This window comes from Erithacus rubecula (assembly GCF_903797595.1).
Source record: "Erithacus rubecula genome assembly, chromosome: 3".
Classification (NCBI taxonomy): Eukaryota; Metazoa; Chordata; class Aves; order Passeriformes; family Muscicapidae; genus Erithacus; species Erithacus rubecula.
In genome coordinates this window covers 8,824,413-8,851,042 of record NC_136689.1, presented here as the reverse complement: position 1 = coordinate 8,851,042, position 26,630 = coordinate 8,824,413, and the positions used below count along the sequence as shown (strand labels likewise).

The window sequence follows — 26,630 nt, the reverse complement described above, 5'->3', positions numbered from 1 at the left end:
TCATTGCAGGCTAAGATGGACATATTTTAAGTATTAGCTGTAATTTAATTTAACCTGTTTTTCAAGTAAAAATGAGTTTTGTGCTGGACCTAAGCCATTTCCAACCCCACATCTGCCATGTAGGTTTCATGAAAGTAAAAGAGGGGCACCTTTGACAATTTTTCTTGGTAAAATCTCTCTCCCTTGCCTTTTCTTCCACTGCAATCTGTGTAACTGAAAGCAAGTTTCTTTAAAAGACACCCTGAAAATTGAATGCCCAACCCCAATTTAAATTTTAGGTCTTATATCTTGCCACAGAAATCTTATTAATTAAAAAAAAAAAATATCATCAAAATACACCCAAAACCAAACAAACCAACCCCAACTAAAAAAAAAGAAAGCCCCAAGCAAACAGAAAAATCTGGGAAAATTCCTACTTTTTTTTTAGAAAAAGCAGCTGAACTATGAAATGTATTATTTGCACGACTCCAGTCCAACTGTAATCCCCAGCACAAAGATCCTCTGTATTTTAGAGCTGGTATTTGCCAACCACTCCTTGGGGCATTCTGCTCTTGCTCCACTCTCCTCCTGCTGCATTTAGCAGAGCCCAGTGCTATTTGTGGCTGCAGCCCCTCCAAAGCTTATTATGCCCATATTTCAAGTACAAAAGCCAAAGTAACTTGCAGTTTCTCCCTAAGCAGTCCCAGTGTTTTTGGATAGATTGTATAATGCAGCTCAGGCTCATGTGCTAATTGTTAATTTTAGAATTTAAATGGGTTTTGTTCTATTCAAAGGAAGTAGGCTGAAGGTTTCTGAAAACTCTGAGTTTAGGAAAATGGTTTGGTCTCTTAGAGTTTGTGAGTGAATTAGCTTTTGCATCCATGGTGATATCCTTAAATGATACTTAATACAAAAATCTTTAATTTTTACTGAATATGTATGCTTTTCTGGACTTCAAAATAAGATTAGAATTATTTTTAAGGTACATTATCTCTAAAAAATGCATGAAGTATTAGTTTTCATGTAAACATAGGTTTTTGTCTTAATTGTTTTTAGCCAGTAATGGTGGTATTCCAAAATAGAGCTGGCTGTTTGAGGTTATGTTTCATTTTGAACAATCTTGTTCCTAAACACTGAGATGTTCTTCTGTTCCTTTCTGAATCAAAGCCTTATTCCTGTTTTCCATCCACTTACAAGCTGTCTGATATTTATATACCTTGCTTATTTTCAACTGCAGCAGGTTTTTAAACAGAGATTAATATTTTTATCTCTTGTTAGGCTACTTTTCACATTACATATCAGAAAACCAAACCATATCTGTCTATGTGGTTTCCAAATTAAACCTGGTTTCCAATAGCAAAATTAGATTCAGATGTAGGGTTTTAATTTGAATTAACTTAATTTGGCAGTTGTAAGTGACAGGAGGATTGGAAAGGCGAGGAAAGAAAAAGTTGGCTAATTTCAATGAGGTATTTGTGTTTAACAGTGAGGGCTAATAATGCCCTTTTTCTGCACCCTGGTTTGGTTTATTTTCTTTTATGCCATTATTTGTGTTTAGTGAACAGCTGGGCCAGTAGTTCCCATTTGTAGTCTTTTAGCTCTGTGAAGTAGCACAGAAAGTAATGGACATTTGCAAATTAATGCTTACCCTTATTTTCTGCTCATCTGATGTAGTTCTCCTTTTGGAGCATAGACGTAGTATCAGAGCAGAAGTAATTACTGTGTTAAAACTAGAATTGCAGTAGAATATTTTGCTAATTAAACTTGTTGCATTTAAATTGCTTCCTTTGGATCACTATATAGAAGAGAACTATTTTGAACAATAAATGAAACCTCTTTCTTTCTCAGAGACCCAGAATTGCAGATGGTCAGATTGTATGTGAAGCACCTAGACTCTGAATTAGGCTTTTGTATGAAAGGGAGAAAGGTAATTTGAATGTTTGAACTCCCTGTTCCTCCCACACATACACAGGAAGCTTGCCTCAAAATGAACAATTCTCTAAATAAAGACTAATAAGAAGCTAAATTAATTAGAAGGTGTGATTTGAAAAGACATTGATGACAAGAGTCTGTCATTTCAGACAAATGGAATGGAGCTAAATAAATTAGGCCACATTAATATCTCATTGTTCTGTGAGGAGCTTTCTTTTATTGCATTCATTAGAGGGTACTACTTGAAATGAGCCTTTACTAGCCATTATGGATTCAGTTCTCATTTACCAATGCCTAACACACACAGCTCCTGCATTAAAAATGTTTCAGCAAATCCACATAGTTTCTGGAAATTAATATTTATATTTCTGGATGCTGCACTTTTCATCCACAACATAGTAGGCATTGAACATTAAGGTTTTCTCTCACTGAATTGTCAGTAAAGAAGTCTTACATCTAAAGATTTGGAAAGCAGAAGTCTGAAAATACTTTATAAAATAAACTATATGCCTATCTCATACAATAGGATATTCCTCCCACTAATATTCTTTCCATTATTTATTTATTTTGATAGAAAATATCCTGTCTCATGACTTCAGTGGTTCTTTGATAGCTTTTTAAAGTATCTGTTAAAAGGTTCCTTCAGTGTATAATTAGGATCCATTGGAAATGCGCATCTCATCACTCCTCTCAGAAAAAGAAATGTGTATTTTTCCTTTTCTTTTTTTTTTCTTCCCTGCAGATGGAATATTTGGGAGATGTCAGCGAGTGCCAGTAATAGACATCTACAAATATGACATTTCAGCCCCTGTTCTGCAGCACCTGAGGATCATCCTGGAGCAGCTCTCACACAGAGGTACAGTCAAAACCCGAGTGGGGTGAGATGCACTGGGGTTACAATTATTTGTGCTCTCTCTGGGGTGATGTCTCCAGAAGTTTTTGAACACATTTGTGTTTCAGCCCTGCTGGTGCAGACTTCATAAAAGAAAAAAGCCTTTGCATTCACTAAATCTGCCAGGAGGACCTGGGGAAATAATTCCAGGAGAGAATTTCCTCCCTGTGTAGCACATGTCTGTGACTGACACTGTGCTAGAAAATGTTAGCATCCATGAATGCTGGTGTCAAATAAATAAATCAGTAGGAAATAAAAAAAAATCTGCCTTTTGCACCACAGCATATTTTAGGGTGCATGGGCCGAAAACACAAAACTTCCAGTTAGCTGGAAACAGTTCTCAACTTTTTAATGAATTCAGATAAAAAACTGCTCTCATTACCAGCTGCAGCTGGTCTCTTTCTTTTAATTTTTGTTCACCTTTCCAGTGTTAATCTCTCTGCTCTTTCCAAAGCCAGAAAGGATTTTCTAGCTTTTGAATGGCATAACTTGAACTAACAAATCAAAACTTGAATAAAGTGAAAGCCAGTAAGGTGAACAAGCCTTTCAAATACTAATACATGAAATAATCATCTCTTGTAGACAGCCACTGGACCAAGATATTTTGTAATCCCAATTGTTCCAAGAGTATTGTTGGAATGTTTAACTGTGCACTTGCATCGTCTGCATGGGTGTTTTTACCTAAATATTTTCCAGTCACAATCTCAATGACAAAGTAGTAATGTTGTATTAGCATGATGCTAGTTTAATAATGAGAAAAAATTGATTTCTCAGAAGTTTGGGCCTCTGCTTAGAGACTGAACTTCTAGTTTGGACATTCATTTAGAGTATTTAAAAATTTTCTAGAGATTTATTTGCTGTCCAGCAGCCCATCCAAACGAGACAAACTCAGCAAAACCTGATTGTAGTAACTCCTGCCTGATTAACAGTTACATGTGAATAGTAGTTGTGGCTCTTTTACTTGTCATTTTCTAAAGGCTAAGTAAAGCAGGCAAAGTTATGAAAATACTCTGTTGTTAGGACAACACTGTATGAGTGAAAAAACTTGTGTCTGGGCTCTGTTTGAATATAGTGAGGAAGGAGGAGAGGACACATTCATCTCATTAAGTCACCAAAATTAATACCTGAAGTGATCATGCACACATGGACAGGCAGCAGTTATTTACATCACCTGGATATAGTCAGGTGTTCTATGTAAAGCCTCTCCTGTGAGGATGTCAGAGACCTGCAGGAGACTGATGTCCTTGTGCAGGGAACATTCAGAGGGGGATGGGATACCCCAGGCCATATCAAAAGATGCTCAGCTGCCTCCATCTCCCTGCTTACCATGAGAATTTGGTTAGTTCAATGGAATTGATGTAGCCTCCCCTTCTGAGTGCTCCTCTGATGAATAAAACCACCCTTCCTAGAACCTTTGTTATGCACAAAACACCTCCCTGGATTTTACTTTTTTGTTGCAGGAAACTGTAGTATGCTTCTTTTAAGGAAACTTAAACATTGAAATTTGGTCTTGTCTCATGCTTTTTAATAGCAAGAAAATGACAAGGAAAACACAGATTGAAACCCTGGTGGAAATTAAGGACTTTTGCTTTTATCTGCTTTACTTGTGACATTCAGTGGTGCATACACAAATGTGTGAACTCGAACTGACAAAACTTTTGCAGCTGTTTTTGTGGTTTCTAGGTATTCCAATGAAGATGAAACATAAGAGAATGATGAAATTTTCTTGCTCAAATAATTGATGTGATAAAACCACTTTTTCATATTCTTTTTACTCTTAGTATCTTGCAAATTTTGTTTAGTTGAGACAGAAATAGGGAAGGAGTGGAATCAAATTCATGTATTACTGACAGGTTGCTCAGACAAGACTTTGCAGCTTACTGGTGTTATCAGATATAAACCATCCAGGCCTCAGGTCATGTTTTCTGGCTGTGATGGTCACTTGCACAGTTAATGCTGTTCTTCTGCACATGGTGTGCAAAATGGGATAACCATTTCTGCAGTATAGATAGATGAAATATTGTCAAGACCACACAAGCATTTCAGACAACCACCAGGAAGGGCTTCATTTTTTCAGAGGTCTTATTTCCTTTATTTGTGTGATACCCCATTCTTGTCATCTCCAAAAGGCTTCTGTCTAGCTCAGCTTGGTGTTGCCCACCTTCCCTGGAAAGAACAGGGAACATCTATTGCATCTGTTCTCTACCTTCTGTCAACAGCAGAACAGTGTTCCCTTGAAAGACTGTATAGTAGGTCTCATGATAAGTAAAAATTTTAGTAATGCTTATGTTGAACCCTCTCTATTTTTATTAGATGTATATACAGTTAAGGATGACATATTCTGAGGGTAATTAACTTGAGTGGTCTTCTAGGTTTTTATTTATTTAATTTTCTAATGTGACTTGGTTTGTCTATTCCATTTCCTTCCTAATTTTTCTTGCAGAGTCAGTAAGATCTTCCTCTCCCTCCCCAACCCTGACAATAGTCTGTTGAAATATATTTCCACAGGATTAGAAAAAAAAAAAATCAATAGAAAACCTTATAAAATGCACATTCTTTCATTTTTCATCCCTCTTTGCTGATTACTTGTAACTAAGTGGTGCCTATGTTTGAATCATGGCCCAAATGGAAGAGTGTGTGGTGAGATGTATAAAAGAAAGGACAATGTGATGTGAATAGCAAATAGAATTTGTGATTCTGCCAACTCCAAATGTTTACTACAATGGGGAAGAGTAAGACAGAGGCTTAGATGAGTGACACACCTGATGATAATCTGTTTAATAAAGGACTTTCACTAAAATTGAATTCAGGTTTCATAATGATACAGTTTTTATGTCTTCTTTACACATAGAGTCTATCTTTGTCTACACTATCTACTGGGTAGATTAATGATAGAAATGAATGCCTTGGAATATTAGACAGTTCCCTACAAAGAAATGATCTGTTAGCATTCAAATATCCTTGCTTGTGTCATTTTCACTCACACTGTCCTTGAGGCAGTCAAACCCTCATGAAGATTTTCTGAAGGTTCAGTGTTTATAAATGGGTCTGTCTGTACAGGAAAAAACTTCTCACTGTTGCTGAAACATGATAAATCACTTTCTGAAGCTGATGGTACTTTATATTATAATTCATAATAATTTATGAGGAATTGAAACATTTTTCATTGTGTGATAAACAGGACAGTTGAAATGATGCCATGTAGATGGGCCTGAATCCTTTGAAAAGGGAAGTGTAGGAAGTATCAGTGTAGAGGGGTGAATGGGTAGTACCTGAAGGAAAGGGAGATACTTGTCCCTGTGGTTGGTCTTCTGCATCCTCTTGTCCAACTTGGAAGAAGATACTTTTTGGAATATACAAGAATGACAAATCATGTGTGCATTTCCTGAAATAAAATGCAGAAAATATTTTTTCCTATTTTTTTTTAAACCTAAGTGCATTAAATTAATTAAAAAAACCCACAACTTTCTTTTTGTCCCTACAATAGTCACATTTATATTGTAAAGGCAAAGTATTCACTAAAATAAGATTCTTAACAATGTTATGGAAACAGATGCACATTGATTATTGACCTGCAAATCAGAGCCATGAAAGCTGATAGGAGAGCTGAGCATGGGACATCTAACTCAAACATGAACCATAAATAGTACATGAAATACCATCATATGCAATAATAGATGAGAACAATAGTATTTTTCAACCTGCATGCTCCAAGGGACATTTATGTGTGTTTCAGGGATTAGAAGTAGTAGCAGTGATTAGAAATGGTACCATGATAATGGTGCTAACTCTGTGAATGTGCAGCTGCCACAGCAATGAGCCCTCCCTGATGGAGGAGCTCAGAGCTGGACACACTCCCTTAAAAACATCAGGACAAGAGGGTTTGCTCTGGGTCACAACAAATGCCCATCTGACTTGGGATTCTGCCTCTGAGAGAGGGCAATGCACGTTTAGGGGAAAAAAAATGCAACAAAAAGAGTGCAAATCCAGAGAAGAATTTTGCAGAGTTCGTACCTTAGGAGCTCAGGAGATGGGAATCGTGTTTGTGTTTGCTCCATGCTCATGGACACTGTTTCTAGCACAGCTTGACAAGTTGCTGTGTATTAGAAACAAAGTATGTTAGACTAATAATCAGTATTGCAGCTTCTGCTTTCTGTTTTACTCAAAATGTAACCAATTACCTCTATTTTCACTTTTCTGCAGGAAATGTGCAGTGACTGAAAAACAGATCAGTTATATTTTTTTTTAAATTTTATTTTTCTGTCAGCTGGAGCCATTCCTAAATAATTCTTCAGTATGCTTGCTGCTACTTAATTTTTGCAATTATTCCTTGTTCAAAATGAGAGTTTCAAAGAAAGCAATTCATTTCACTCTGCTATGAAGAAAGTCCTGCTTAAGATATCCAGATATCAACAGTAATATTAAGAGAACCAAAAAGAATAGGATATGTTTTTAAATTCATGTAGCTTAAGTCAGCAAGAAATTCTGGAGAGATTCATGGGCTGTAGCAATGGGCAACATTTTTACAGACTATTTGAAAAAAAACCAGTACCTTTCCCCTCTTGTTGCTTTCTTTGCAAGCCAGGAAGCTCTTGACAGGGAGAAAAAATTATCTGTCTTAAATTAATTCTAACCAGTTAAGTGCAAGGTGATTAATATAACTTTGCTAGAAATAATTTTATACTCTTAACAGCAAACTTGTTTAAAAAACTGAAATGATTTACAATCAGTTAACTTGAAAATTGAAATGAATGTGACTTGTCACATATAGCTTGTGAATTACAAAAGAGTTGCTAAATATTTCTTTCAGTCAGGACTATTTTTCAAGAAAAAGTATGATTTTTTACTCCAAGAAAGGTAAGAGTTGAAAGTAAGCCTTTATAAGCTCAGTTTTGAAATAAGCTTAAAAGGAATAATGCAGTTCTTGCACATATTTGTGAGGTGATTATCACATCATTAGGAATACAGAAAGCTGAAACTCTGAGAGGTAAGAGAAAGCAGTTTTTTCTTTAAATTGAAATATTGATATAAATGAAGGCAAACTCTTCTTTGGCAGAGAGCAGTGTGTTTACATCTAATTTCTTGGGCATCAGCCTGCTCCAGACATCTGTCTACAGAGCAAATTCTTCTCTTAGGTGGCTGCTGAAGCCAGGAATTGAAGCATAAGTCCCATGATGAGCTGCACCAGAGGAGCTCAGCTGGGACTGGACATATTTACCTTCTCCTGGTATCACTGTCACGCTGCCTTAACTTTTTGGCTCAATGAACAAAAAGATGCTGAAAAAATGGTTGCAAAAAATTCCTGCCTTTGTTAAGTGCTGAAGCACCACTGACATTTTTCAGTCTTCAAAGACATAAATTGAAGTTCAGAAAAGAATGAGTTTCAGAAAAAGCAAGATTTATTTATAGAGCAAAAGATCCTGTTTTGAACACCCATTGTTACATAGCAGAGAACAAAAAACACCCAGAGATTTTATTTTTTTCCTATTTTTTTTTTTTTTGTGTGGCTGCTCTGCTTACCAGACATAATCTGACATGGTACAGACTTGTCTGATACCATATAATATATTTGTGAAAAAGGTTCTCAGGAAATTGTTATTTATGAAGAATGCATTGGAATTAAAAAAATATTATAGGAGTGAAACAGATTCCATGGTTTTTTGGGAAAGATATAAGTACAGAGGAAAGGTTTTTGCAATGTATATAGTGTTTTACATGCATTCACAACACTATTGTGTAAAGCTTTTGATTTTGCATCATTTGAATTTTTCTTTTTTGGAAGACATGTATGTCATTGAGAATGCACCACATTCTCTTGTCTAAAAAGAATGTCCAATCAGAGTTTTTACTTGTGTTTTTGATAACATAATGCATTAACTAGTATGTTTGGTACAAAGGAGAAAAGGTCTGCATGTCTCCTTTGTGTCATGTTTCTATCAACTAGCAGTTACAATTATATCAAACTGTGGGCAGGTAGCTTTAGAGCTCTTCTTCCAAAGGAAATTTAGAAATTAGTGATAATATAATCAAATATCTAAGGCTGCTGATCAATTCCTGCCTTGCTTACTTAATTTAAAGGATCTGTGTGGCATTAATGTTTTTCATGTCTTTTCCATGTCTGTGCTGGCTCTTTTGCAATTTGTTCTCTTTCTGGTCTTTGAAAATTGAGGACTGTCTTTGTTTCTTCCTTCTGTGGAAGGATGCAGATGCCTCTTTTTGTTCCTTTTGGGCTTCCCTGAGCCAGCTCAACAGGCATCCTCTGGATGGTTCTCAGCATTGGACTGAGCAGCATCCCAACTGCTGAAATTCTCTGTATTGGGGATGTTCATGAATGTATTCCACTGTCACTGATGTCACAGGGAGCTCTGAACTTCATTCTTAGCCTGCTAGATAATTAAAAAATTAACCCCTTCCACAGGACCATTGGGCTGGGCAAATACCAGGCTTGAAGTTATATAGGTGCATAATATGTTTTTAAAACACACTTGAAAATGCATCAATCAAATTGCAGTGCATTATCAGTTGTTCCCACACTTGGAATGCCAGCAAGTCTCAATTCAAGCATGAGATTACTTCTTTAGCTGCTATATTCTCTAATAACACCACTTTTGGAAACTGTGAATAACAATATAGCATACCCAGACTAATTATGCCATTTTGTACCATTAATCTGTAATTATAGCCTATTTACATATTCAACATAAGACTGCTTTTTTATCATTGCACTACCAGTGCTTTCTTCTTGACTTGTTTATTACTAGGGAATATTTTCCTTTTTTATTTCTATATTCCTTGCATATCCTTATCTACAGTTCTAATCTCTATCTACACAGCCTCATGTTCTTTTCAGATATAGATTCTTAATGACACCCAGTGCTTGACATATGTTTTTAGCTTTTTAATAGGCACTCTAAATTCTGAAACTTTCTGGCTTATTTCTCAAAATCATTATTTAATTTATTAATACAAAACTTCAGTGAGTAGATTTTCTCTCACACAATCATGATAAGATTGAAGTTTTACTTTGTTTTAGCAACAAGTGTGAATTCCCACAAAAGTTCTTTTTTCCCCTTCTCTGAAGAAAAAGTAAATATATATACATACATAAAATATCTTGATGGCTTTTTATTTTCCACTGACAGTCTTTTCATTGTTTACCTCATGGCTGTGGCAGAGTGCTTCTGGCAAATGTAGCAGTTTCCTGAAAAGGCTGAGTAATGTTAAATTTCTTTTAAACTTTACTTTTGCTTTTGCTTTTGCTGATTCTTAGCATATACTCCCTACATTTCAAGCATCCCCTTCTGTTTGTTTTTGCCTATACATGGACAGACAAAGCAGTTCATGGCTATAAAAATGTTGCATTCCATTGCTCAGTTTTTCTTTTACAGATTCTCCCAACCTTAAAATGGCAAAAAAGGAGTTTCCCCCCATTGTTAGTCTTTATTCCTATTGTTGTCTGGTTTCTATTTAAACATTGCATAGACCTGCACTACATTCTTAGCTAAATAATTTCCAGTCTTCTGGGAATGCACTGAATGTTCTTCCTGCTTGACTTCCTGCTTTAATAGCTGTATGTCATATATGTAGCTATTAAACTATGTTTTGTTCTTTAGCCCACTTTGAGTTTTGTGAGGTTTTCCTCATATGCTGTATTCTCACATTTCTTTAGTATGGTAAGATAATGGATTTTCTTTTCCTTATTTTATCTGTGAGCTACTCAACAATGCAAAACCTCTGACTGGGACAGAAAGTGTAAGGCTCCTGAGTCTGTCACGTTTCAGAAACTTAATTTTTTTGTTCCTTTTATTTTTATGTGGCTCTTTTGAAGAGCTGGAATTCCTGTCTGAGCATCCTCTTATTCTTTGACACATTCCTAGAAAGCTGTGTTGAGTCTTTAGATGTCCCTTCATCCCTTCTTCAGTAGAGAGAGTAAGGAAATGAAAAGATTTCAACATTCCAGCTCAGCTTTTTCTAATTGCTGATGACTTTCAAGCCTTTCCAGGTAAATTTTACTGAACTGTGTTCACTTCTGATAATTTTATAGTTACTGATGTTCATTATAGTGTTAAATATTGATATTTTAATTGGTTTTTTAGCTATTAGGTTTTAGCAGGCATCCAGCTCATAGTCACATTCAAGATGTTGGAAGGGTTTAATACCAGCCAATACTGAAAAATAGTGTAAAACCTGTTTAAAAATTCTGCATGGTCAAACAAACAGTTATTTTTTCATTCACATACCTTTTCTCTTTACAACTCTCCATGATAAAGGTCTGTTCTTTGTGAAATTCCAGGCTTACCATTTGATCTGCAGTGTGAAAGGCATTATAATGAGTATCATCACCCACTGAAAGTATTTGGTAAGATGAGTTCTATGTGATTTAGGCCAGGCTTCCCTTTTCTAAAAAAGAAATAGAGATTCAAAAATTTAATGAAGTTAAAAATAATTCACCTTAACCCTCCATAAAATATTTATGGATAGTAAATAATTTTGCAAAAGTTAGAAATTTATTTCAAACAATTTCTAAATAGAAGAAGGGTTAAACTCTCCACCTAATTAAATCATTATAAATAAGTCAATAATCCCTACATAGGAAGAAAAATACATTACTTTGTTTTGCATTATGATGGCTCTGACATCATCAGCAATCTTCATTGAGAACTGCAAGGCTCGCAAAAATTAGCATTTTTGCATATATGTGGGAGAGACAGTGATGCAATATTCTTCCCTTTTCATGCATCAAAGTGAACTTTGCTCTGACATTGCTTTCAGGTTTGAGCAGAGGGCAGTCAATGCTCAGAAATCAAGACACTAAATTCAAGTTTAAAATTAAAATGTTCATCAACATGGAAAACTTCTTACTACCCATCTTATTAACCTGTGAGGTAATTCCACCAGTAAATAAATGAAAATGGAATGTGGTCCTCAGTACTTGTTACTTGAAAGGAGAGAATTTTCTTTTAGCTAAGAATAACCTTACAAAGAGTGGATACCAAATTCAATTCAGAAATGAGAAAAATACTCTTGAACCCATCTTGACGTAACTCTGCTTTTTCTCCCTTGTGGGCAGCGCAAAACCTGTCTGCTTTTAAATTTTAATTAAAACTTAGATTAGTTATGATCATCTAATCTTTCCTTTGCTCTGCAGTGTCTGATCACTGTGTATAAGTATCCAAAGTTTAATCGCCTTCTGGTCCTCCCAGATTTGACAGTCTAATTAAGTGCTCAACTTTAGCACTTAGTATATAAGCAATCCCACTTCATGTTTTGATAAGATTTTAGATGAAATTGGTCACTTACCTGTTCTTCTGAAATGTCCCTGAATAATTTTATTGTTTCATCTTTACTACTGCATTCATCTCCTTTAGGAAACAACAGATTTCCTTCCTGCACTATGTTTAAAAATCTGTTTAAAGGCTCAGCCTAACATTGACTGTAAAGCATCATTCTGGGGTGTCTTAAAGACATTCCTTCAGTGTGAAAATGAATATATAAAAGTATTTTAACATGCAACCATTGGTTCTAAGTCTGGTGGTTCATTGTTTGTAAAATCCAATTTTTCTCCCCAAGACTGAACAAGATGTGCAGATATCTCCTTGTTATATCTTGCACATGACTTTGCCCTTCTCTCTGTTCACCTGGTCTTTACTTTTCTTCTGTAATCCTTCACCTCATCCCAGGCTCCTTGTGGCTAATTGTTTTCCTTTGAACTTTGGGGAGACACGACATTCATGCCTTATTCTTAGGCCAGCAGCTAAGTGTCACAGAAAGCTGTAGCACTAAACCTCCTGTTTCCAGTTTAGGAAGCAGATCTTCCTTATGCCAGCTTGCTCAGTGTATAGACATATGATCCACATTCTGGTAATTCCAGCAGATGTTAAATGGATGGAGATGTTATTTCTATTGCTCTTAGCAGCTCTGTTGAAAGCAGGCTTACATTTGCTCTATGGGGGCCAGCTTGACTCAATATAAATAGCTAAGGGGTTGTAAATTTACAAAACTGGTAATCTTCCAGCTCTTCACTTCCCATCCCACTCCTCCCATCACATCCCATTCTGTTTTCCTTGACACATCCCATCCTATTCTTAATGACAGTGACTTCCAAGATGGTTCTTGAAGCACTTTGCCACCCTGGCTTGACTCTGAAGCTGCTGAACCCACACTGTGAGCTCCCATGGGTGGATGGCCCAGCTCACACACAGACCCTGGGGCTCTTTATGAACAGTAGACAAACAGGCACTTCTAGGGTGCCTAAAAGGGTGTAAATTCAGAAAATTGTAGGATGAAGAAAATCATATATTTGATTTCACTGATGATATTGCTTTAGCTGTCCATTGACTGGGGAGTCCCTGCCTGATTATCTCTTTCATTTAATCATGTAAACTTGGTCCTTTGTGTCTCACTGAGTGCATTGTTTAAGTTCAGCTGTGTTCCAGGCCCTGTGCAGAGGTGTTTAGAGGAATCCCCTTGTACTCTAAGATAAGTAGCTTATGAGTAAAGCTTTCATAGTCCTATTCAGACTGAACAGAATCTGAGAAACAATTTCAAATTCTCAGTGCCAAGGTCACTGGAAAAAAAAAAAATCAACTTTGCTGCTGTGCGTTCTGGCCCTTGCTCTTGCAACATTTTAATTATTTTTCTGGAATCCTCTGGGCACTCATCAGTTATCCATGTAGCAGCATAAACTAATCAGTGCTCAAATTCTGACCTTTGTTGAATAGTAGGGGCTCGGGCAATTTCTAATCCTGCTGTGTTATTTTGGCATGAATTTCTTTATTCAACTTATGCTAGAATAGATCCTGTTTTTTTCTTGAACTTCAGTTGGGCTGATCATGGTACAGGTCCTTGCCTGACAATTGATGGTATGAACTCATCTTCTCTGGCAGAAGTTCTTCTTTTAGCCTTGAGAACATTCTTATGATCCTATAATTTCTTATAATTTTTGTACTTCATAACTTTTTTTTGGACCAGGAAAAACTTTTTGCATGTTCTTCATATTTTAGTGACTATGTTGTGTAATATCAATTTTTGTGGGGAGAAAAAGCTATTTTATCTTTATAATTTTCACATAAATGCTGTAGAAGCAGATGTGTTGAAATAGACAAAATGCAGTATTTTCTCTCTTAAAAAGAAAGTGGATTTGGAATGTCTTTATTTAGGACTGTTCCATTAATTTAAAAATACTGCACCTATCTCTATTTCTATATTAGTCATTCTGTGGTAAGGCTAATTTTTATAATAAAACATGCCATTTTAGCACTTTCACCTCTCTGCTGTTTCACTGAGCAAGATGCAGTTGGGGTGGGTGATGCTAAGGAAATGACATTGATTTTCTGCTTTTGTCATACAGGAATATTTTAAAATGTTCCTCTTTATTTTAATTTTTCTTTTTCAAGAATTCAAGAAAAATAGGAGACAAATACTCTGAAGTTCAAGTCAAGGATGCTAGAATCAAAACATGCCTGAAAAATATGTTTTTATTTTCTGGAAGATTTCTGCTAGGACATTGGAGGGGTTGGGTGAACTGCCAACTGAATTTTACAATGGCTTGACCACCTAGGGGACTTGAGAGATCAAAGGGCCAAAATTGGGAGTCTCTTGGTTTCCTTCCTGGATGGCTGAGCAATAGGCCAACAAGCATTCATCTTCTTGAAATTCATTAATATGTATTTTAATTAATTAATGTGTAATAATATTAATTAATACGTAACATTTAATATGTAAAAAGAAGTGTAACAATAGGGTTTTTTTTTCTGTAAAGCACAGTATACTTAAGTCAATAATGCTTTTTGCTATTAGACTAGTGGTGTAGACACTACTTGCATCAAGAAGGTAGAAGTGTAATGGCTTCTCTGTATTTATTTTGCACAGGTATTATTTTATCAATTTTTGCAGATTTTTTTTTTTAATTTCTCTTTCAAAATTTTCTCCTGCATAAATAATTTCCAAAATATATCTGCTAAAAGGTCTGGGTGGCTGACTCTTTGTCCTATGAAAATGTACTTAGGTAAGTTAGTAAGATGCCTTTACAAGTAATTCCAGATATGAAAAATCAGGTATGATATCAGAAATCTGATGAAACCTTTTGTTTGAGTCAGAAATTTATAACCTTTTATAGGAGTTTCCAAAGTACCCATCACTCTGCAGAGATGCTGCAACTTCAGTGGTGCAATGAAGAGTGAGCAGCAGGTGGAGCATGCGTATTGATTTTGTCACTGCAGGACTTTGAATCCCACTAAATGAATTTAAACAAAATCCAGCAGCCCAGACAGTAGTGTCACCAGTTCTGAGATGGAGAAAAAAATATCCTGAGGTTATTATCTCTGTTATAAATTGTAGTGTGGACTTAGCATTTCCTTCCCAGTGGTGCTTGCTGTGTTACTCTATACTCTGAATAATGAATCTTAAATTTTACATGTGCTCTTTCAATTTGTGGAAGATTCATCAGGTGTCTGTGTCTATTTTTGAGAGAAAAATTACTCCTCTGGGGTCGAATCACAGATATATAGAGAATAATCAACAATCAGTCTCCTTACCTGCTTTGCTGCAGTGCTGATTAATGGATTTATGTTCAGTATTTCTAGATTTAGTTGTCATGTTAAGCATGGCCTGTTGTTGCACAAGTGATATTTACATTGTTTACAGCTCGTGAAATGCCTACTGCAGCTCCTATAAATATGAGATTTAAGGAACTTTAGATCAAATTACAGTACATCCTTCATTTCCAGGCTGCAGAATTGCTCAGCTTTGTTTTATTGAGTTAGTTGGGCAATAAAAAGTCAATCATTGCAGAGTGTGTGTACGTTTGTAGGCTGCTGTGTGTTGGGAGGAAGCTTCATTTTATCAGTGGGTTTGCTGGAGCTGGGCCATGCACAAAGAGAGGGCTACATCTGTTCCTTCCATCAGGACTGGTCTCACACAACACCCATTAAAGTGTTAAGGTATTAGCCAGGAATTAGCTTGCAACTCATAGCTTTAAGACTGTGAAAATTCTCAACCTCAGTAATCATTTTCATTAACCTCTGTATCTATTGGTGTTATTTTCAAGTGAAAGATGAAGGCTCTTTGAACCTTTGGCCATTTCCTTCAACTGTCCAGCATTGCATCCAGTGTTTCTAATATTGAGCATTGAGAACTTGATCTGCAATTGGGCTCTTCAAAGGGAGTCTTTGAGTTCCTGGAGTTCCTCATTTCTCTTTGGCTTCCCTATGGGGTTCAGAGCAGAATCCAACTTGTTTTTATGTCTTGGCAAAGCCAGAAAAGACTTTTCCAGATGATACCTGGAAGATGCAAAAAGCACAGTCCCATCATGTAGCTGAGTGTTTTTTGGTTGCAGATGAGTCTGAAATAAGCTTTTATTGACATTATCCCATAGCAACAAAACACCATTAGGGTTTTGTTAACAAATGTAAGCATGTAAACAAATATTTACATTTGTCCTGCCCTTTGCTGTTAAGCCACTAGGTCTGCTAACATATTTCTGCAGACTGAAATAAAAGATCCAGAAGCAATTGCCTGGTTTAGCCAGCTAACAAGTCTGGATAAGTGTAAAAACCCATTGCTCTGGGCTGGTAAATGATGAAGTGCAGTGTTAGCTCACTCAGGTGATTCATCCAGCTGAACATCCTCCTCTGACAGTGATTGGTAGCAGATACTTTGGGGTAGAGTGAAGTGTAAGACACTGAGCAAGTATAGAATAAGCTCTTCCCTTGTATCACTCCTGAAACTCAGATTTTTTAGGGAGTTCACAATTTTTATATTTTTTTACTTGTAACACATAAAAATTAAAAGTTGCTGTTGAAGCAAAGAAGCCATGATGTGATGAAATAGGAGAAAAGATGAGCAATAATTGCATCTTGTTATCACAGGGTTCCCTTAAAAGCGCTTTATAGAGCAGTGATAGTTTCTGAAATTCAGTCTCTGAATATTAGTGACTTTTTTTTAAAAATACTGTCTTTCCTCAAGCAAAAAATCCTTATTATTCATATTGATTGTCAAGAAAATGATATAGCACATTTTTGGGATGGCTGTTCAGTTTTTCATTAAAATAACTTCTAAAATAGTTAATAGTTTCCTCTTTTGGCCAGGGCTTCCAAAATTCATTGTGAGCAACCTCTTGGCATCCCTCAAAGGAGCCTAGATTATTCTAAAGTAGAGTCACAGCTGAAAAAAGTTCTGCATTTCCAAGGACAAACTGCACTGGTGCCAGAGCCCAGCAAGAGGACACTTTCTCCTTCATTGTAAACACTGCAGTATGAACATAAAAGGAAACGTAGATCTAATATTTTTAGCCTAATTTTTTTGTTTGTTTTTTTGTTTTATGCCTATCAGGAGTAAAGATTGGTTTTCTTAATCAATTAAACTAACTGGTTTCTGGAAGGTTTGTAAGTGGTGATGTGCACAGTAGAAGCATGTTTCATAGGAGACTTGCTTTAGGTTTTCACAGTAATAAACCATTGGGCCACTGTCCCAGCATCACTTTTTGGGATATCACATAGCAATATCCACTGTACCTTCTGGATCCTTCCTTTGTCTATATCACCACTAATTCTCATTATGAATTTTTCATGCATCATATGTTTGTGCTTTTAATGGGAAAGGAAAACACCAGCACCTTCTGGTTTGGGCAGGAAAACAGATGAACTGATTTGACTGAAATAATGATGATGTGGAAAAGTACAGGAAAGTTAAGAGCAAAACCAAATCTGCTGTGGACCTATTCCAAATCCTGTTTTGGCAGCCCAAGATTAACTGTGATCCAGCTGTGGAAAGGACCCAATTATTTGCCCCTTAATCTTTTGCAAACTAAGTTCCTGGAAGCTGCATTCCATCTGTCTTGAAATCTGTGTCTTGGCTTATTTTTTACTAAAAAACTCTACAGCCTCTAAGGATGGACAGCTTTGGGATTCAGAGTGACTGTGCCATATGATACATCATTTGAATGTTAGAAAAGCTGTTGCTTTATGAGGAGTATACTTAGTAGATAATCTAATAGGTCCATTTACCCTTTAATTTCTTACATTGCTGTTAATTAGTATCAAATTCTGGCTGCATTGAAACACTGCTGTTGGCCCCATTTTCCATTGCTGTCTCTGGGATTAAGCTTAATTTTTCACATTTTGTAGGAAATTTTCATTACTCTAGGAAAAAAAGGCATTTTTTTACTACACCAAGAACGGGATTTGTTGTTGTTGTTGTTTTCTATATTTTTTCTTTCTTTATGAAATCAGTGACAAGGCTGATGTTTAGGATGATTTTTTGGAAGCATTTGGTAGCAAAAAAACAGTGTTGTAAACTTGCCAGAAAAAGTGTGCCAGCATACTCCAGATGCTGTCCCATAATGGTTTAGCAGAGTCTGGGCTAACTATGTCTCCCTTACCCAAATTCTCTTTGTGGTCATTGCTTAAGGGTGTTATTTTGACAAGATACCTTTTCAAGATATTTTCTTGGTTCCCCACTAACTCTCTATAAAGCTGGCTACATATAGTGAGCATAAATTGGTAACAGGTGCTCTTCTCAAAGTTTTCATCAGTTTTTTCCCAATTAATTTTTGAAGAAGAGCCCACATATGAGCAAGACTTGCTGGGGGTTGTGCTCTGCCTCCCTTCTGCTGGGAGATGTGATAAAGAGGGTGGCATCCATTCATTTGATGCTGTCCACAGCAGAGCAGGCACATCTGGATTGGAGACACTTTGTGCTGAGGAGGAGTGTTAAGGGTCTCTCTCCCTTATTCTCAGAGATGTCAAAAATGTTCCAGGATCTCATAAAAACATGTTGCTGGGCAGATAATGCAGGCCTGAATTAGTTTGACTATTTTGCTTCTGTGTTCCTGTTGAAGAAGCAGGTTCATCTAAATGAGGCAGCATAAACATGAAGCAGAGTGTTTGGGCTTAATGTTACAATTTATGAAAAAAACCTTAACTGTCAAAGACTTAAAAGGTTCAGCATCTGCTGTATCACATACTGCCAGCCTCTGCGGGGGAATCAGGGCAGCATATTCCAGAAAAGCAGCAGTAAGATAAAAGCACAAGTGAAGTTCGAATCTTTCCTTTGTATTTGGAAAGTTTTCACTGAAGGCTAACAGATCATTGAGCATATTTATTCCTGCTCTTTCCCAATTTTAAGGGTTTCCCCATTTAAAATGTTTTTGTTTGTTTTTTAGTTTTGTTGGGCTATTTTTTTTTTTCATATTACAGTAAAATCTGAGCATCTTTTAATTTTCAGTATTTGTATTCTCTATCTCTGGTAGATAAAGTATTAATGTTATCCTCATTTCACAGATGGGACATGGAAGGACTAAAGGGTCAGGTTCACAGAGATATGTAAATATTTATATTTCCATTGATTTCAGTAGCAAGTCTCCTACCTACATAAGATGCTTAAATATGTTTTTGGTCACGGACCTTGGTGATTAGCTGACATTTTACAGGAAATCAGTAGTGACACAGGGATCTGAACCCTTTAGTGTTCTCTGAGTTCATCTTTTTTTGCCGTGTGCTTGCTGAGATTATGTGAAGTCTAAGCCTTCCATTCTCACCAAGCTGTTTTTAGCATAATGGGACAGAGGTAGAGAAAGCTGCTTTGATAGCTGTTTGCCTTGGGCATTATAAAACAGAATTGACTTTTAAAAGGCATTTACAAGTGACCTAGTGCTTTCTGGGAGATGGGCACTGCTGTTGGATCAAAAGCTAGAGGAGATGCAGCTTTGGGACAGAACTAAAATCTCTCTGTACTGCTTAAAGAATCAGTATCAGAAGAATTGGAGGGAAAAGGGGGGTGTGGGGGAGGGAAAAGCAGAGTAGATAAAAGTGATAATTTCTGAATATTTATAATTTCTTTTGTGCTGTAACACAATTGAAAACAAAGGAGGTGGAGCCTGTGTTCATAATGAAACTCTAATTTTTTAGGTCAGAGGGTAAAGTGACCTGTCTGCACTATCTGCTTTTCAGGCCAACATATGGTGTGATTGATATTGGCTCTAGAGGGGTCCTCATACAGCTGGAATGCTGGGGATGTGAATGTGATATCAGTTCTCTAGGGAGAGCTGTAAATTTAACATTGGGGGATAAAGTGAATACAGTATCAATAAAAAGATATTGCTGCTATTTTTGTCACCCGTACACTGACACTCACAGCATTGGCAATAACATGCAGGTCAAAATACCTTCCAAAATGTGATGAAGAACTTACTCTGTTCTTCAGTTTCACCACTGGGGAACACAGATCTGATTTGAAAATAAATAAGTAAGGTCTCTTTCTTCCACTTTGATGTAAGAGCTGTTGATATGGCAACAAAGGTTACTTGAATTAATTCTGGACTGGAATGTAAATACCAAAGTGTAGGATAATGGGATAATTGTATTGATTGTTACAGTAAGGGTATTTTCTTCTCCTGCATGAAATAAAAAAGTCTTCTCTGTGTTAAATATAAAAAGGAAGAGTAAAGGAATGACTGTTTAAAAAACAATGTAGAAAAAACAGTGGGAAAACCAGAAAAAGCTACCTGCCATCAGATGTAAGACCTCTGAGTTGAAGAAGGTAGTACACGATGCAGGCTTACTGATTTAAATTGAGGTTGGATTGGTCCTAAGAACAGCTTTTTGGTAGTCCTTTTCATCTTGAAGGATAAGGTTATAATTACTTATTTGGCATCTATAAAGGTCTTTAATTCCTGTGGTGAACACAATTGTGAAAAGCAAAGCAGACTTTTTTTGTTTCAATTAGGCAGATTCTTTTAAAATCAAAAGTGGTGAGTGAAAAATTAAATGAATACATTCCAAATAATAGAATTTTAATTCTTATAACCAAACCCTGCAGTATTCTCGTAGTGTAAGAAGCTCCCCTGGCAGACTTTGTGTTGTATGCTGCAGAATAGGCTCAGCACAGGCAGGTCCTGGAAGACCTATGACTTCAGAGACAACAGCCAGACCCTAAAGAGCATCAGTGCAGCACATGGAAACTCTGGAACAATGTGGTTTGGCACATGGACAGTAATTTTGCCATGGCAGGAGCCCTTCAGGGGTGAGGAAAGGGTGATATGTCTTTGCATGCACAGTTCATTCTGTCAAGACTTGAACATACAGCTTTAGGCAAGAATATTAAATACCTCAAGTCTACTACATACAAAGGCATTTTTCTCAGTTCAGTCACCCCTGTACTTTCCAAGTGATTGGTGATAGGAAATCAGTAGCTTATACCTGGGGTTTCTGGCTGATTTTTCCTTCCATCAAAAGTCCAGAAAACTGAGAACTTATCTGGGGATTTTAATGGTGGAAATTCAATACTGCAGCCTCATTACCATTCTGTTATGGATTCTCTTCATCCGATATCTTGATATTACCACTTAGAGCAGTAAAATGGTTTCAATTTATTAAACTAAGTGTTTAGTTGGAGAAAATCAAAAGTGCATGCTAATGTCACTGTATTGACAACCCTTTATCCTTGCTGTGGAGCTGCCTGTATTTATGTTACCATTCCACGTGAGGCTCTTGAAACGTTGGAGGCTGAAGCCATAGTGAAGACATTTCTGTCAGATCACTGCTGCTTAATTAGACAATGTTGCTTTCAGCAGTCCTGCTTGATAGTTGTACTCTTAAAATACCAGGCTTTTCCAGGGACCTGTGGACATTGGGACTTGTGTAACATGGTCTCCAGCCTGAGTATTTCTGAAAATTCAGTGTACAGGTATTCAGAATGATTTTAAAAGTCTTCAGTTAGAAAACTGGCAGTATAGAGGGTTTTGGTTTGCCTGGTTTTGAAACATGTTTGCACATGTTTTCTAGAAATAAAATATATATGTTGCTAACTAATTGGCTGAGGCTTGATTGACAGACCAAAATATTTTTAATTGCAAATCCTAAATCTAATTTAAATCTCATTTCATCTGTTCTAAAGAAGCTTGACTGATTAAAGGCTTTTAATTTCACTGCCTTGCAATGGATATGATTTTGGTGCCACTTTTTTTTTTTAACTGGCTTTTCAGTGCCAGCAGTGCAAGTGATGCCTGTAGACCTGAAAGGAGACAGGGTTGTATAGTCTGAGTACAAAACTTCAGTGTATTACCCACAAATAGAAAAGATAAAAGTTAAAGAATAAAACAGATTGGTCCTTGCTCCCTTTAAAAATACACCCTGAAACTAACTCAAAAGAAGTTATCATGATAAAGCATGAGTGTCAACATTTATCAGAAGAACAAATGTGTTAGGGTGATGCTAGGTAAGAATGTAAGTCTTTTATTTCAGGCTTAGATTTACTGCAGGTGATCTGGATTTCTTTATTGTCATATAATTTTGGCAGTATGAAGGAAGTTATAGTCAAGAACTCTTTGAGTGAGATATGCTTTGGAGAAAGGGATAATATGATTATTGTAGTAGCTGAGATACTTGATAAAAACCAGCCAAGTTTCTGACATGTCAGCCTTTCTTCTAAAATAAATAGGGAAGGGGAGCAGGCACAGGAGTTGAAGTGATGTGCCCCTAGGTGGGGACATACTGTCAAGGCATTGAAGGAGCTGCATTTTGCTCTTTCCCCTGCACTGATTGTTTTGTGGGTGAGGTTTTAGCCTCTAATGACAGTCTAGCAGAAGTTGTATGAATCTTTCTGGGGAAGAAGGAATGTCTCTGTTTAAGTGTTAGAGGGGGGGAAAAAAACCTTTCTGTATGTGGAATTCTGTACATGGAATAAAAATGCAAGTTGCAAATTGACCAGATAAATGCAATGTTTCACCTAAATCTGTGTATTTTGACTGTCCCGGGAGGTGGGAAAACTCCCAATCCCTGTTGTTTTAACTAAGCCTGTATCTCACTGCTGACAGTGTCAGGACAAAACACGTGAAGGAGACTTTGGAGGTTCAGTAGATTCTATAATTTGGGCATTTCCCACTCCTGTGGTAACTGGCTCTGAAAAAGTGCTGCAGGGCAGTTGTATCCTATTGAACCAATTAAGTGTCCTGTTCCTGTTTGATAGAACCTTGACTACCTTGGTATTTACTCAAACAAATACCCTCCCTATGTTAGTCTCCTACCAGAATCATCAAGTCAGGTACCAGTGAATTTCTCTCAATTAATTATTTGCCCAATGTGACTTTGCTGTTTGTTTTTTTCTAACACAGCATTGCAAGGATGACCATTGCCTGCCCATTGCATTCGTTTAGCTCAGTCATTCATTAATTTTTGAATTTTGACAAAAAGCCAAAGTCTGAAATACCTTCAGTGTATACATTTGGTGGTTGGCTCAGGGACAGCTCCCAAGTGAATACCCCTACAGAGGGTTTCTTTGATGTGTTTGGCTGGGTGATACAGATATTTTGAAACCAGCCACAAGATGCAGGGTGCACCTGAAAGACAAAGAGCATTTTAGAAGAACAAGAATGGTAAATAAAGGTGAGAAATAGAGATTCTGGTGTAGGACCTGTGGTGACTTGAGGAGAATGGGACAGAATTGCAGGAGAAAGCAGCAGAGAATATTTGGAGGCAGTTGTATTTCCATGGATGTAAGATATGAACCTTAAGGAATAAAAATTTCAGGTTTTTCTATTTCTTTAGCCATTCCCATTGGTCAAATCTGCTCCTTGTTTGGTTTTGGATAAGCAGGCCAGCACTGCTCAGTGTTTTAGTGGGAGTGTTCAGATATTTCAATATTTTAGGATTAGTAGCAGCCTTCCTGTACTCCTGTGTCCACAGTTGTGCATAGTGAAGCTTTCCATTTATTTCCCCCTAAAAGAGAGAATTAAATTTGTTCCCAGCAAACCATAGTTATAGATTATTTTGTACAATGTATACAAATTTCCATTTTTCAGCAGTTTACTTTGTTTCCTCAGGTTCCCATGTGTTATCAAGAGGCTGATTTTTCACAACATTGTCAGATTTTCCTTAATTTCAGGGTATATACTAACCTTTGAGGATGGCCATACCACCTGTCACAGCTCATTTATAGAACCATTATTAAATAATTCAAAAAGTCTAAAGGACCTTGTATTTAGGCAAGAGAACTGAAATGGAATCAAAATGTATATAATTGTAAATGCAGGATGAAAATGGAATTTTTCTGACTGCTATTTTTAAGTTAAACATCAAATTTTTCCGTAACACAAATGTTTATTGGTAGCAAGTGAAAAATTTATTGATGGAAATGTTTAAAATAAATAGCAAGGAGGAAACACTTGTGTGTGACTAAATGTGATTAAAATACTCTTGGCTAATTATTTATTGAATTTACTGTCTGAAAATCGGTGTTGTCACTACTTAGAGACCAAGGAAAAAGAGAGGCAATGAGTCACAACTGGGAGTGACACCCCTCCCTCACCAGAGCTGCCCAGTTCACCATTTACTGCCTCTGCTGAAATTATCTTGCACGTGGAGACTCCTGGAAATGGATATGGGTAGGAGATTCCTGACCTGTATCACTACAGCAGAGATCCTGTGCAGCAGCAGGAGAGGCAAATTTAACCCCTATTCATATAGCTCCTTTCTCTAAATGAAGATGTTCTTTGAGAAATAGAATACATTTGACACTGTATTTACCATTCATGTCTACTATGAACAGAATTATTTTATAGACAGACACATTGTTCTCTCACATATTAATTTTTTTAAATGCATTTCACTTCTGCTGACAAGCTATTAAAATTCAACATTTAAATGTCACACTATGGCATGTAATTTGCTGTCGTGAAAACAACTATGGATTTATTTGCTGGTGAGATTCTCGTTAGGTATTGAGCAATATGTCAAAACCAAAAAGTGTCATGATTTCATAAAGGGGGGGAAAGGAGAAATCCCCAAATGGTATGGAATATTAAAAATTGCCTGTACTGATAGGGAGAGATTCAATGGCTCGATTTTTTCAGTTTGGAAAAGGAAATAGAATTGTTCTGGTGGGTTGGAGTTTTGATATAATTCTGGATAGGTCAGACTAATCAAAATGTAAGAGTTAATTATTGAAGCTGAGTTCAGTCAACTCCAGAATGGAGACCACCAGTGATAAATTGAAGGTGATATACAAAGCAGTTGTCTTGCTGCTGTTCTGTTTTATCTTTTTTCTTCTTTCTGAGTCTATTTAACATTAAACTGATAATCCAGCAGAGCTCTAAAGAGGAGTGTGCTGTTTCAGACACAGATGCCACTGCAGAGTATAATGCCTTGATCCCCTCTGGATTTTAAAGATGATAGGCACCTTTTACAAGAAGCAGCACATAAATTTCAGTGACTGACACAAACTTAATTTGGACAATTTTCTTCACCAAATTCCTCCCACACCCGTATAAAATCCATTATATTTATTTAATCGTTGCCCTTATCAGCTGTTCAGGTTTGTTTTATGCCATCAGACAGGCACTGTATTCCAGCCCTCAGAGGGCAACATATTAATCTCAGCTGGAAAAAAAAAAAAGCATGCTATAATTTTCCAGTGCTTTCATACTAAAAGTTGTTGGTAACAGTAATAAAAATTATTTTATGCTTAATACTGTTTGATTTAGTCATATTTTGAAGGTCCAGCTAACAGCTTATTTTTCATTCCCACGTTATCCATTGAAATTGCTTTATTCCTTTCATTTTTTAACACTAAAATAGATGTAAAGTGAAACCAAATACTGTATTTGTGATCTCAAAATATTTTCACTGAAAACTATTTTATATTATGCACAATAACATATTCAATAACAAATAATGTGATTGCTTTCTTAGATAAATGTTATATTATCCTCCAATCTTCTGTAAACTTCCCCCCTAAGTGATTTTTCTTTTTTTTTCCTCTTCTGTTTTTCATTTTTACTGAAGCTTTAACAGTATGCATAGTTTCAATGTGACTACACAACAGATTTTCATGTGAAAAGTGCTGTGAAAGATTTTTAGTGGCATTTTTTTTTTTTTTACTGTCAGGTTACCCTGTCTTTCAAACAGCCCTTCTAGAAATTCTGTTAAAATGTGTGTGTCTGGTGTCAAAAGCATCAGATCCAGGCAGGGATGGGCAAGCTTTCAAAATGACCTGTCATTGCCAAAGGGAAGTGGTAAAGAACATTGTGCTGCACTGAAAGAAACCTGTCCATGCTAAAGTCTGTAAAAGTTCCTGTATGCAAAAAACTGGGGGAAAAAAACATGTCTATAAAACTTTTAAATGGAACTGTGAATTTTATTTTGTATATAGAATAATTTTCAGAAAAAAATGTTGAAATAAAATTAAAACTATTGCCATGGTTGTTACAAGACAGCTCCAACATGGATTTTGCTTTTAAAGTCCTTTAATATTCTGTTACAGAAACCAAATAGCAAACAGAGAGCAAAACCTGGCTTGTCTTAGGGGAGATTCCTGCATTATACAAGCTGCTGTTTTAGGTGGAGCCCAGGGATTTGGCACCAAGGACACTCACCTGGTTACTCCAGGCAAAGAGGCAATCATGGAGCTCTACAAAAACGTTCTAATTGTTAGTGGAGTTAATGTACAAAACTTCTTCCCAAGGCCTCATTGGTTGCTTTTGCAACAATATCCTGCTGCAGTTCTAGCAAAGATTTTGTTCTGTGGGAAGAAACAAGTCCAAGTCTGGTACTGGCAGAATGGAGACAAAAATATGTAAAGGGAAGAGATTGCCATACTCTGCTTTTAACCAGGAAAGGGAACTATGATAAAATGAGAGCTGCAAAGCACCTGATCCTCTTCTCAATTAAACCTCAGTTTAGGTTTAATTGGCAGGCTCACCTGCACAAGATTTGGAAGAGCCTGGTGAGAAGCAGCAGGCAGCTGTATGAAGTCTCAATGTGATTGCAATAGGGCTGCAAGGTTGATGGGATGAGCTCAGAACACTAAAAGAAGTCTCCATTCTCCTCCTCCA

At 36.6% G+C, this 26,630-nt stretch overlaps 1 protein-coding gene across 1 annotated transcript in view; it reads left to right on the top strand.

The window, feature by feature from the left end:
• Positions 1 to 26,630, top strand: part of PTPRN2 (protein tyrosine phosphatase receptor type N2) — a 628,212-nt gene that overhangs the window by 154,765 nt on the left and 446,817 nt on the right. The window contains exon 3 of the mRNA XM_079300304.1: positions 2,654 to 2,767. Within this exon, the coding sequence (XP_079156430.1) occupies positions 2,654 to 2,767 (114 nt within the window). The remainder of the gene's footprint in view (positions 1 to 2,653; positions 2,768 to 26,630) is intronic.